The sequence below is a fragment of the Tursiops truncatus genome, chromosome 3, assembly GCF_011762595.2.
Source record: "Tursiops truncatus isolate mTurTru1 chromosome 3, mTurTru1.mat.Y, whole genome shotgun sequence".
In the NCBI taxonomy this organism is placed as follows: Eukaryota; Metazoa; Chordata; class Mammalia; order Artiodactyla; family Delphinidae; genus Tursiops; species Tursiops truncatus.
In genome coordinates, this window is record NC_047036.1 from 95,158,971 (window position 1) to 95,172,714 (window position 13,744).

The following is a 13,744-nucleotide window of genomic DNA, read 5'->3' on the forward strand; positions in this document are numbered from 1 at the left end:
AGAGGGCTTGGGTCTATTATTTTGAAAGGGGGAGGCTAAGAACAATGGTAGCAGAAGGGGGTTAGATTGCAAGGTGAGGAACAGTGCTTTGACAGAACGTGAGGGACGCACAGGATTAAATCAAGACGAAAGACACAGCAAGGAAAAGAAAGAAAAAGGCAAGCAAACATACTCTGGAAATGCAGAACTGTTTGGAGGATGAGCTGGGACCCGGAGTGGGATCAACCCAGTGGTGCTCAACATTTCTGCAGAGCAGAGCTCTGGGCTCGTTTGCTCACTGGTCTTTTTTCAGCAGCCAAAGTGAAAAGGGCATGGGACACTTGACTCCTCAGCTAGCTGGTCAGCAGACACATTTTCTGCTTAGTGGGGAAATGTGCGGTATTTTACAAACAGTTCCAGAGTATATTTAGCTCCTAAAGCTGGGGCACACAAATGTCACATTCCCATAAGACAATTGGCCCAGTGAAAAGAGCACCCACCAGAGGCCCGCAGAAACCCCATTAAACTCTTGCATCCCAGGAGGTGCTGCACACCTGGATGTGACATCATTAAGGCACCCACGTCAGGGAATGGAAAGAAGCGAGGGGATCACAGGTTGGGTCAAGTTAAAGGACGTAATCATGAGTCAGAAAAGAAACAAGACTTTTCCAACGGAGAAGTAACGCCATCACCAAGTCATACCACACAGTGCTTGGCAAAACAAAAGTTCAAAATAAATCATGAACATTAAACAGAAAAACACTTCAGAGCAAAATGGAAATTAAAATCATAAAAAATCATGACAAAAGGAACATCAAGCTACATTACTTTTTTATTTTTAAAGTTTCTGCATAACAACTCATTGTCATTGCCCTATCAAATACACACGTAATCAGTTGTCAAAAATGAAGCTCAAATTTGACAGGGCAAGGCAAGGAGTTAATAGCACGAGAACAGTGATCATGTTAAACACCCATGCAATCACCTCTGCCACCATTGTTTGACAATCTGTAGACTGCTTCCAGCTTTGTCAATATTCATAATAAGACCCAAGAGAATGAACAATGCCGAATTTTAAAATGATCTGTCAAAGTGTTAATTGGACTCTTTGATAACCTCCCTCCCTCGGGAGAGGTAACGATTGGAGAAAATTCACACCATCCGTCTCAGTGAAGCGAAGAGGAAATGACTGTAACCAACAGCTAGATATTTGGTTGACATATTTAATGCTTTACTGGAAAGGCTGTTTGGTTTTTCAGAAAGTTGCAGTGGGCAAATACAAAGTGATTTTTACTGTGTTGTCTGTTCTTGAGAACTCGGCCAAGACTAACACATCTGCGGTCGGGAGCCACACAGAACAAATAATGGCACATGCTAGGGCTGGTGGCCTGCTGGGATAGTTCTGCCCCGTCACGAATTGGCCTGGTGCTTTCTTGTGATGGTTAAGAGCAGGGATCCCACCAATTTAGAGGCTGCTGAGACAAAAGCCACTTAAAAAAAAAAAAAGATTGGGGCAGGACATATTAACAGTAAGAAGTTATAGAAGAATAATAAAATCGATTAAGGGGATATATTAAAGAACGAGTTAAGGGACTTCCCTGGCGGTCCAGTGGATAAGACTTCACCTTCGGACGCAGGGGGTGCGGGTTTGATCCCTGGTAGGGGAGCTAAGATCCCACATGCCTTGCGGCCAAAAAACTAAAACAGAAGCAATATTGTAACAAATTCAGTAAAGACTTAAAAAAAAAAAGTTAAAAGGACTACATCTTCCCATTTTGGGCTTGGCATGTAGCAGCAGAAGGTACGACATTCTCAGGAGATGAGCCGCCAAAAAAAAAAAGGTGAAAATTTAGTGTGTGAGTCTGCCTAGCAAACATTCTCTAAAAGTAAAGATGGAAATATGTATACAGAAAACCCTGGGGGAAGACACGATAGAGACTGTCTTCCAAGGGTCACTGTGGCTGGTCTGCCCTTGAGACTCAAATCCCTGCTTGGATGAAACTCTTGAAAACATATAGAAGTAAACAAGGCTGAATGGGGGGAAACAGCTCGCAACATAACTGAGCTTTTCAGTCTCTGATTTACAAGACTTTTTTGGACAAGTAAAGGCCTCTTTGGTTGCAGCTGCAACTAAAGTAGGATGTGTTACCAGAAGCAGCAAATGGCGAGAAAAGAGATGACATTTCCTGTCTCTAGTTGAGCAAAGAAAGCCAGGGAGAATTTAGGACAGTTCACAGTAGAGTCCCTTTCATTTAGTGCAGCTTCCTTTCCATTTTAAATGCATAGCAATTCTGCTTGATTAAATAACATATTTTTGTTTTAGCTGTTATCCTCTAAGGGCAATGAAGTGCGTCCCAGGACCTCAGCTCTATTCAAATTCAGCACCATGCGAGAGTGAGGGATGCTACCAGCCAGAAAAGACTCAACTCTGCTATTTCTCCATTCACTGATTAAACGGGCTTTTACTTTGATTACATGTACTTGCCAAAGCCCGCACCGCATTCCATCCCATTATGGGGGGAAGAGAGGATCCAGAAATCACTGAACGAGCTAAGAGGAGTGGAAAGGGATCTCAGCGGCCAGTACCTGCTTTGGGCCAAGCCATGCCTCTCTTGGGTGGAGGAAGCTTAGAGGCTGTGTTATTTGTTTTGTGTGGTTTCTCCTTGGTCAGGGAATCATTGTGGATCAAGCCTAGCATAGAGGATCGGGTTGCAGCCTTTTCTGAGACGCTTTCAATCATAGTGTGTTGGAGGTTCGTTCCTTAAATGCTGCTATGATTCAGCTGGAAGCAGTTCCGTAGTCCTCCCCACTTTTCCCTCCCTCTCCCCCCAGAGGAAGAGGTACTTCCAAGGCCTTACCCTTCTTGTCTTGGTGATTATGGGAAGACACTGCCCCCAAAGAGTCTGTGCTGTCAGGTGAATCCTTCCAGTCCAGCATTCCTCCCCTAGACTCATACCCCTCTTGAGCCGCCGAATTGGACGTGGTGGTGCTGGGCAGGAGGGAACTGGAGTGCCCTGTTTTCATCACAAATATAGTTAGGGAAAACATCACCGGAGACACCCGCTCTCCCTTTGCTCAGAGGCCAGGAGGTTGGACACCCACTCTGGCTGTAAAAGACTCAAAGGAGATTGTCCTAGAAATAACAAGACTGGTGGGTAGGATTCAGCAGAAGACCCCTGAGATTGTCCTAGAAATAACAAGACTGGTGGGTAGGATTCAGCAGAAGACCCCTGAGATTGTCCTAGAAATAACAAGACTGGTGGGTAGGATTCAGCAGAAGACCCCTTGTACTTGTAGTTAGAGGATGAAGGGCCAGATCTCGTCTCTGCTGCTTGCTCGATGAGCCTGAGGGAATCCCTTAAGCTCTCTGGGCCTTGGTTGGTTTTCCCTGTGCACAAAGTGGAGATGATGTCGTTTACCTCCCAGTGTTGGAAGGATAAAGTGACATCACGTTGAAAGTACCTAACAGTATCTGACACACAGTAAGCGCTCAAGAAGTATCCGAGTCCTTCTTTGGTATTCTCACAGCAGCACTAAGGTAGAATGTGTCCACTCTGGGGACAGCGTTTGTGACGGATGGGGCAGGTTTATGGTAGTGGGTGAGCCTCTGCCCCGTCACAAACAGCTCAGCGGCCCTGAGCCTTTCCCATGGAGGACGTGTCTAGTTTTCAGCTGCAACTCAGCCTCACAGGCATTCCTCTTTGCGGGGGAAGTGACTGCTTTCTAAAGGGATCTGCTCCCACCCCCTCCTTCCTGGAACAGAGGCCTCAACTGCTCCATGTTGTTATGGCTGTGCCTTTTGTGTCTTATTCCAGCCAAGTTAGTTTCGTGGTTTCATGACTCATACGAGTGAGAGGTGGTTTTCTGAGGCCACACTGACTGATCCAATTCCGATTAGAAAGGGATAGCTTTTTGAGATCCAGAGCGGCCAACCCTAGGATAATGCCAGAGGAAGGATGGCTAGGTTGGGAGTTACGGCAGAAACTGGATGTTTCCTGTGAACACATTTCTAAGCTTTCCCCCCCATCATTCCACAAGGTTAAATGCAGATCATATCTGGTGCTTTGATCTAAGCTGTCACAATGATTTAAAGAAGCCCCACTACCTGTTCTCTCTGGTGGAAATAAAAAATCACCTCTCTGTGATTTTCCAGTAGAGTCTTTGGCTTATTAAAGCATCTTACCTACAGCAGCCTCTTGAACAATTTTTAAAAAGACATCAAGGCAACCACTGTGAATGTGTAATTGGGGCCTTTGGTAGAAAGTAGGACAGATTCACAAGTGGCTCCAGCCTTGGGCTGTGATCACCGCATATGTGATAAATATGATACTAGCCACCAGAAAGAAAGATGATAATGAATGCACTGCATTCTTCTCTTTTACAATTATGATTGGAAGTTGGATTCCTAGGAGACTTTAATACTGTAAATTACATACTGTGTATACACACACACACATACACACACGTGCGTGTGTGTGTGTATGAATAAAGCGGGGAAAAGCAAGCCAGCCAAGTGGCTTATCTAAGCTATAGGATTTCCATGGAGGCTCCACACTTGAAGTGTTACCACAAAGCTCTGGTAACATCTAAGAGGCCCCTTTCTGTGTAGAGCTTGTTTGGCTCTTCCACAGCTTCAAATATCTGCTTTGTTGCAAATAGTCTAGTTCGCATCCAACCGCTAAAAACCTGTTCATTGAAAAGTAAAGAATTCTTGCGTCTAGACTTTTTGTTTTTATATTTCTGGGTTTCACATCTCATCTCCCAATACTGGTAAGAGAACAAGGGTAGGAAAATTATTAACCTGGAATTGGCAATACAGACTTTCTTTTACTTCCTTTATGCTTATATTGAGGTCTAAAATATAGCCCTATTTTCTACTCTTGAATTCAACAATGCTCTCGTGCAGTATACGGTCAACCTAAGAGACTTCAGCACCCAGCCTAAGCAAACAATTAGAAATAGCTTTGCAGGGAGTCAGGAAGGGGGGAAGGAAAAATAGAAGCCTCTCCTCCAAGTAGCAAGAATTTCTTTTACCTGAATTGATATGCATTTTGAGCACTTTCAATTTAACTGTGTTCAAGGGGCAATTTTATGGTAATGCCATTAAGTATGGTTTAGGGAGAACATTTCTTAATACGGTAATCTAGGGGAAATAGATGCCTAAGGGACACATTCTCTGTAGAAAGATTTCCTGGACCATATGCTGCAAATATATGGAAAACTCATTGGTAATGGAAAGCTATGGCTATGAGAGGAAATTAATGTGGACCAGATGGTAGTTAGGTAGGAAAATGTTTCACACAAATGTGAGAAATCAGCTCCTGCCTATTGCTGAAGTGTTAGTCTAATACCCACCACATCTCCATATTCTACATGTAAATCTAGAGAAACCATGCATCTGATGTTCTCAAATGGAAAAAAAAATAGCGCAGCATGAGGTTTGTAATCTTTTAAACTTATGCTTGAGGACAGGCAATATGTGTCATGGGTGAAGCAAACAGTCGGAGAAAGCAATGCCTGATTCTCAAGAATTTTAGAACTACCATGTAGAAGCACCATGAAGCAGCCATCCTTAGTTTGAAATCAAAGAGGTGTATTATTATTACCTCTCCACCTGTTAAAAGGAAATCACTTATATTCCTTCTTAGAATCTGATTCTACAGGCTATATTGTTTTTGTGCATTCCCTAAGAGACTGTAACCAAAATAATGCTACAAAAATAGGCAATCGTTTGTGGATATGGTATTACATGTCAACAATTTGGAACCTATAATTTTGTGTTGTTAATCCAGTATGAAAAGTCATATTATCATCAATGGAGCTTATGGTGTATTATTCTTATAATATACAAAGAAATATTTAAAAAGTTAACTTTAATATGCATCATATTGTTTCTCTATATCTACAAGTCTTTGTAATTCTAGAGGTTAGAGATCCTTCAAACTACTCTAACCTATTAACAATGATTGTACCCAGTTAGACACAGAAGAGACACTAAATCAATACAAGAGAGGATGAGAGAAGGAAGATAATCAGGGTCCAATTCACTAAAAAAGGGTTCTTGTATATGTAAGTGGTGTTGCACAGAGCTTTTGCCACACAGAGAGTTTGCATGGCTTACCGAACGATCCCTTTTTCAGAGTTAGGCAGTTCTGGTTCTGCGGGTCACCCTATGAGTCTGTACTCAGCCACTGAACTTTTTATGGGAACATGCAAAGGACACAGCTAGACACAGTGGGTGCATTTTGGACTTTGGGGTTGGCTTCCTAGTCTACATCCATGCTCATAAAAACAGCAATTTGCTTTTTTCTTTGATGGTTCAAATATAGCACCTAATCCAGTACCTGGTACATAGTAAGCACTAAACTAATGTCTACAAATGAATGAGTTAAATCTCTTCTAGGTTTATTAGCTCCAAAATAAGCATCTCTTGCAGTAGTTTGTGAAAAGAAAGTCTCCTCTGTTTTTGTAAGTACTGTCTGGACCAGCCCTCATGTTGATGGTCAGTTAATCATCTAACCCCTTCACACCCGGGAGAGATTGAGCCTGAAATGGACAGGGTCATTAGTTAAAAGGAAAATTCCAACTCTTCTTTAGTTTCATCACAGAAACCGCTGACCGAGCGAATGGGCATTGTTCTTTAAAGTGTTAACACGGAGGAATTAATAAGTTCCTTTCCTTTTATAAAGGCAGTAAGAGAGATCCGTAAATTGAAGAGTGATTTTTGTTCATAAAGAGCATCCCATGGTTTAATTATTCTATCTATATGAGAAATTACCTGGGAGTTAAAATTGGCCGTAGTACTATTGATGAATGCTGGGGTTACTGGTTCAGTTAGATTCAAGACCTGAATTTCTCAATATCTGATAAAGATTATTCAATTATAGGAAATGACTGCAAAGTATGATATTGGAGAAGTGCAGATGCGAAGTGGGTTCTCTTTGTGAAGGGCAAGCTAAGCTAGATGACACTTGCCTCCTGAGAAGTGTTTCTTCCACCTGTTGGTGTTTGACATTCTGGCTTGAATCATAGACGAGAGAATGGTAAAGGTGGATGAATTCAGTGGGCTCATCTACGCCATGCTGCCTCACTTCACGACAGGAGAAACCGGGCATTGTTTTCCCTACCTGCACAGCCCCAGTTTATAAGATAGTCTTTAGGACTTTCAAAGAGGCTTTTTATTTATGCTAATTAGACACAGGAGTGAGAGTGTCCACAGAGCTATTAGATGTATTTGTAGCCATCTTGAACTATTTTTTTGAATCCTGAATCCACCTTGCTTTCTTTTCTTCCTCTTTTTTTCTTTTCTTTATTTTGTCCCCTTCCTCTATTACCTACCTCTACATTTAAAGACTGACCTAGAGCTGTTATTGTTACGTGTCTTCAACATAAGTTATAAAATGTGTATCAGTGAAGCTTGTAGTCCCCATCATAATGCAGAAGCTTAAATTTCCCATTACATATATGTTGTTCATTATCTTTAAAAAACACATGAATAGTTTACCTTAATAAACATTTGGGGAGGCTTTGAGAAATGGAACTGGAACATTTCAACTACAGTTTAACTTTTCTTCTAAAGAGTTCAGAATAGTCTGTTTATGGACTTAATGGCTTTGTTTAGTATAGTGTCTGTATATTTCAGAGCAGGAACAATGGGGTAAATCCTGTTTGCACATCATTTCCACTGCGTCACTCTTCCTTGTATACATTTAAAGACGTTTCACTGAAGATAGGTCTACGTATTCATACTCTTTGTGTGATTAAATTTCGATGGCTATATTGGAAAGCTTTGCCTAATAAGAACTTAGTATCTGCACTCTGTATAGATTTTCCTGCAGAGGGTATTGTTCTGAAAGTCAGCATTTTGGGGAATGATACTATCAGTTAAGGAGCTATGGCCTATGAGTTATAAGCACTATTCTTTTATCTTGGATGTACTTATGTCCAGAAGCAATTTCTTCTCCCTCAAGAACTCATTAAATGCATTCACCAAATTCCCTAAGGTTGGCATATTTCATGTTCTGTGGATTAAAAATATAGGACTCATTCTCACATGTCAGTTGTCTCATATATGTAGAGTAATTTTTGAAGCATCATGAAATCTATGAATAATTTTAGTGAATTGGGGCCCTGAAGTAGCAAAGAATCTGGTCCATGATGTTTAGAAATGAAGATTATAAACTACCACAGGATGAATGGCTCGAAGAATAAAAAAAAAACAACCCATAAACTGACCATATACTGTGTTGTAAGACATTTCATGATCTGGTAGAGGAGTTGAAATGTCTATAAAAAATAATGAGAATTTAAAAATTAATTTTAAAATAAACGTAAAATTCGAAAATACTCAAGAGGTTTAGTGAAACAGGATTTCTCAAATATATTTCCATTGCTATTAAATTATGAGTAATATCTTCCTTACCATTCAGTGCCACGAAGGAATCTGAAAGACAGAAGGGAGGAGTAGGTTACTTAACATTTAACACTCTGCTCAGTGTGACTTCCGTAATAAGTGGGAGTGAGCTGATACAGAGCTGTGCTAACATACGATCCCCAATACTAAGTAAGCGCTTTTTACTTTCTGCTTGTAATAGAAGATGCTTCATATTTGGTCCGATTTCATATCCTTATACTATCTCTTTCCCAAGTGAGCTTCCTCAAAGTCATGCCTTTGTTGCCAAGAGGCGGAGAAAAAGCAAGTTAGTGGAAGGAATGTTAACTGCGATTATATGTAAGCCCTACTCCATACAGAGGGATGTGTGTGTGGATAAAGTGAGTCACATCTGGACCACACTTACAAAGCACACTTTCTTTACATTCTCTCTCATTTCATCCTCCCAGCCATTCTGTGAGCAACTGTCCACTATCACAATGTTCTGAACTCAGCAGGAGTTTTAGTTAGGAAATTAACAAAAATAAAAATCACACATACAGGCAGCATACATTTGTGTGTGTGTGCACGTGCGTGCCCCCGCTGTGTGTCTGGGTCATGCCACTTGTTCACTCAGCCTGCTACTCAGCCTCTGACACTGGCTCTTTATGGTTTCCTCATTTTCCCTAAAACTCCTGTTAAAGAGTCATTGTGTACCAAATATCTAAATCCTTTGAATGCTTGTGTGTGACTGGATATGTCTGACAGAAGTAGGTCATGCTCCAGTGGGCGCCCAGGAGCAGAGAAGCCACTAGGAAAGGCGTTACCTCCTGCCCGGAGCAGGCACCCTACGTGCCTCAGCAGGAGTGGGGATCGAGTTACTGAGCACACGAAAACACAGAGGCTTGACCAGTGAGACGGAAGAGTAAATCACTGGCCTGGGGCCTGAGGGTCTGCCCTGCGCTCTGCCTGAGGACCCAGGCATGGTGTAAGCCTGCTGGTGTAGTGGATGCTCTAGAGAGCCAGTAACACTTTCACATTTTTCATATATTTACCTATTCAATCCAAATGGACACCCCTATTTTTCTAGATGCCTATATCATCGGATCATAAAAATATGGGGAAAATTATTCGCTAAAAACAGCTAATTAAGTTCACTCAGACATACATACCAACCGAAACCTGATTCCCTAAAAATGGGGCCATAAGGCACAAACGTGATCAAGACCCACCAAATCAAACATCAAATTGTTTCACTGCAGACACATAGCAGATCTTTTGGGCTCCGGACGCGCAGGCTCAGCGGCCATGGCTCACGGGCCCAGCCGCTCCGCGGCATGTGGGATCTTCCCGGACCGGGGCACGAACCCGTGTCCCTTGCATCGGCAGGCGGACTCTCAACCACTGCGCCACCAGGAAAGCCCCCTATGCTAATTTCTTAATTCAGATTTTGTGTGTGAAGACATAAGAAGCTTTTTCCGGTATATATTTGCAAACAAACAAACAAACAAAATATGACCAAGAATTTGGAGATGAGGCTCTGTGGCCCTATTTATTTGATTACGTCTGTTCTCTAGAGCATGGCTCAAAGATTTAGCGTTATATCCATGATTTTCATTATCAAATCAAATATCAGAAGTAATATAGTTTCATTCCCTTAGGAGCTATTTTTGGTGCCCTTCTGAATACAGGCTTCTTGAAATTTATCACGTACAACATTTAAAACATGGCAAACTAAATGTTTTCCAAGAGTATGGCATTATTCTCTAAATTAGCATTAATAAAGCATTTTCAGGAGAATATTGATATTAATCAGATCACTGGACAACTGGGCAGACCTTTGACCAGGTTCCTTTATATAAAGTTCTAAGTAAAACGTTGGCATGTAATAACTTTTGAAATGACCTCTGAGATTAGTATAGCAGGTCAGTTCTTATAAAAAGGTTATTTTGAGTCACCGCGTATGTAGTGGGTTCTTTCTGAAATTTTTTTCTACTGCAAATGGTAATAAACCTAAATCTAATTTAAAAAATAATTTTGTTAATCGATATGTTCAAGAGAAATAAAATAGTCCCATTCAATTAAAAAGCTAGAGTACAGTGATCAGTCTTTTTATTATTTGGCTGAAAATCATGGCAATAACATATCTTTAAAAACAACAAAACTGGTTTTAAATGGAAGTGCTGATGTAACTTACTGCTCTGCTGTAGTAGACATCCTCTAGAGTGAATTTGTTCACTCTATGTGAACAAATGAATGTAGGTGCCAGCACTTACGGCAACAGCATCGGCAACAGAGGCTTCAAAACACAGTTTTCTTTGATATTTAGAAGGTGATTTCTGTTATTTATGCATGTTTTAGAGGCAGCTGCACTCAGTTTCACATGTGGGGTCATGTTTCTAGGCCAGTCTATAAAAGCATCTTTTTTATAGAATAAATACCCAAATGGATAAAAAGCTCTACTTACTGTGACAGTCTCCCAGGCCATCTGTGTTGCCACGCTCTATGTCCTGTTCAAAAGTCAGTCTTCCAAAAAAAAGGAGGGAAGAGAAGAAAGAGAGACACAAATTCAATGATATGAGTCTATTGCAGGATGCATCTTAAGTTTCACTAAAGCAACTAACACAGTTTGATAAATTGAGTGACAGATGCCAAAAAAGTAGGTAACGGCTCGAAAGTTTATCTCCAAAGCTTACAGAAATGAGTCCTTTGTGAATCTCCCAAGAGAAGCCATGTTTTAGACAGTTAATTCAGGTATTATTCAGGGAGTTAATTAGTTTGTGGATTACCTATATCACTCTTTGCCTCTGATGCCCTGAGCATTTCTTAAATATCTAAGTTTACATGTTAACACACACTCCTTAGGTAAGTGATACAGACGTCTCTAAATTAGAAAAAAGTCTTTTCCTCTCTTTTGCCCCAACTCTTGCCTTCCTAGACCTTTACTTGTTTCTTTGCTTAGAAGTAGCTTTGTATAACAAAGTGTTCAAATGGTCAGCGGCTATGTGGGACCGAGAGGATGGACATGGCGGTGCATTTTGCTGAGACCACTCAGGTGTTTCGTTCACTGCTGCCCCAGGCCCAGTCCTCAGGAGTATTGCCCTCATGCTCCCCTACAGGCTCACTCTTCTTATATAAGGTCACCTTTGGGCTGTATAAGCTATTAATGCCATTAATAAGATCAATCCTAATAGAATGTATTTTGATTTTTAAATAAGCACACTGGAATACTCCAAAGGAGTCTTGTCCTTTTTTGGGGGGAACTTTGCACTTCTTTCTACACCATAACTGAAACTCCTGTTTTGTAACTGCCTTCAGAGTTTACTTATGAGCCATATAGGAAAACTTTTTGGAAAGTCACACCTTGATCTAATAATGCACCATGTTTGTTTTCCACTGTTTTTGTGTTGTATTAAAAATCAAATTCATCCTCAAAGGCTAAAGATTTCTAGTGCTAATGAAAGCCAGTATGCACCAGGCCCTGAAGGCCACTTTCCAAAGAGAGTTCCACATGTTTTTGAACAATGAAATGTTCTCATGTTGACTTTAAAATGATTCTTAAAAATCAGTCTGCCTACTTTTGGTCACACCTTGACTAAAGAAAGGAGACAGGTCATTTCTCAGCTTCCCTCACTGTGCATTGTGATCCTTTCTCCTTCACTTCAAGGTTCCGGTGAAAAGATGCAAAGCTTTAACACTGTAGTAGGTCAATATTGCTACTCACAAAGTTGATCTAACAGTAAATGGTGAGTCAACCCTTTGCATTAGTCAAATTTCCAGGTCAGACTTGATAGTTACCATTAGCTCTGTATATGGAAATACTTTCCCTCAAATTATGCAGGTGGTCATCAGATATGCCCTCCTGTCTGTTGACTAGCTATTCTCAAATGGGAGAGGAGGCTCAGAGTGATGTGAGGACCATCCTTTTCGCCCTTTAGATCAGAGGAAGTTGAAGAAATGGCTAAGAACTGTGCTGCCATCTGGCACGTCCCTTGAATTGCCATAACCTGTCAAGGACATGCGTTGACTATTTTTCCAAATGTCACTTTGGATTTCACATCCACTGAAGTAAAAGCATAAAACCTTTGAGCTAATACCATCCAGGCGTTTAAAGTCAGGGTAACAATTCTAAGCATCCAAATCACATGCATGGCAGACTAGCTTGATCTAGCTGATCTGCTGGAGAAATGCCAAGAATTGATTTTACTGCCTAATGAGTAATAGGGTCAACTGTCCTTCGGTGCAGGGGAGAGGTTTATTGCATGTATACACTGTGCTTGCAGTACAAACGCATTGCTTAACAAATGCTGGGCAGTTTCTTCTCAGCCCTGGATGGTCAATTAGAAGAGCCAGTTTTGCTGTGGCTGGACAAACCACATCGCTAATCTAATTGGTACCCTCCTGCTCCCTTTCTCTGCTGTTCTCGCACTGTGATGATCCAGGCATGTACCATCTTGTCCCTCTCTCCAGGGAATACGTAGAAGTCCACTGTGTTGTTTCTCTCTGTTTTTAATTAGTCTGAGGATGGATGATTAATCAATTGGAAATCTGCCACGTGATGTTGGGTTGTTCTATGAAATGGGAAAAGGAGGGAGAACGGCCGGCAGTCGTATTGATGAGGTTTGTGCACAGAAGGCTGAGTGGCGGTGGTGTGTGTGAGCGCAATTTATTGTACGTCTAGGCCGCTTTATACTCTCCCACACCTCGGGCTCCTTACCTACTGCCAGGTGACAGATGGGCACAGGCACCTCCTTCCTTTACCCACCCACAGTAGGGGTCTCTGGAAGCGATACAGGTTCTGTAGGAAGAGGATGACTGTGAGCTACCTAGGACTCTTTTCTAAGCACCGTGGACTTGCTAATGATCAATGAGGCAAATACATACTTTTTGCACTTCCCATGTCGTTCACACCGGCCAAGGGGAACCTTTATCACACAAGTGGAAAATGCAACATACAGAGAGCTGCTTGCTTTGTCCAGTTGCATGCCCATAATCCTCTTGTCTTCTACTCCGTCATAGCTGCACCTAATTTTATAAGGCAGGATAATATCATTCATAGTCTCTCTTGGGTCAGTTCTCTCTTTCCTGCCACCACCCTTACAGCCCACCTCCCAGCGCACAAGGTCAGATCTCTTAATCTGATCCAACTGAACGGGAAACAGAACCTTATGTGTGCACCCCCCCCACACACATACACATAAACACACAATGTATGTGTTTATATAAACACACATTATTAGCAAGGAGAAAGTAATGCTTTTAATGTATGAAAAGATTTTTACAAATAATACTACAAGTCACCTAAGTGCATAAAATCTAAGTCTGCCATGATTTCTCTGAATGGGAAAGGTAATAAAGTAACAAATAGTTACTAGGAAAGAACCAAACATTCTA

General features: G+C 41.4%; 1 protein-coding gene across 5 annotated transcripts in view; it reads right to left on the reverse strand.

The window, feature by feature from the left end:
• The window catches only part of SEMA6A (semaphorin 6A), a 129,899-nt gene that overhangs the window by 20,892 nt on the left and 95,263 nt on the right, over positions 1-13,744 (reverse strand). For 2 of the 5 annotated variants that reach the window (XM_019940871.3, XM_073802429.1), the window contains 6 exons: positions 13,235-13,375; positions 13,068-13,148; positions 10,818-10,876; positions 8,402-8,422; positions 8,215-8,265; positions 2,838-2,993 (listed from right to left, as the gene is read on the reverse strand). In XM_019940871.3, coding sequence (XP_019796430.1) covers positions 2,838-2,993; positions 8,215-8,265; positions 8,402-8,422; positions 10,818-10,876; positions 13,068-13,148; positions 13,235-13,375 — 509 coding nt within the window. The remainder of the gene's footprint in view (positions 1-2,837; positions 2,994-8,214; positions 8,266-8,401; positions 8,423-10,817; positions 10,877-13,067; positions 13,149-13,234; positions 13,376-13,744) is intronic. The other 3 variants (XM_073802427.1, XM_004327023.4, XM_073802428.1) reach the window with 3 other exon arrangements.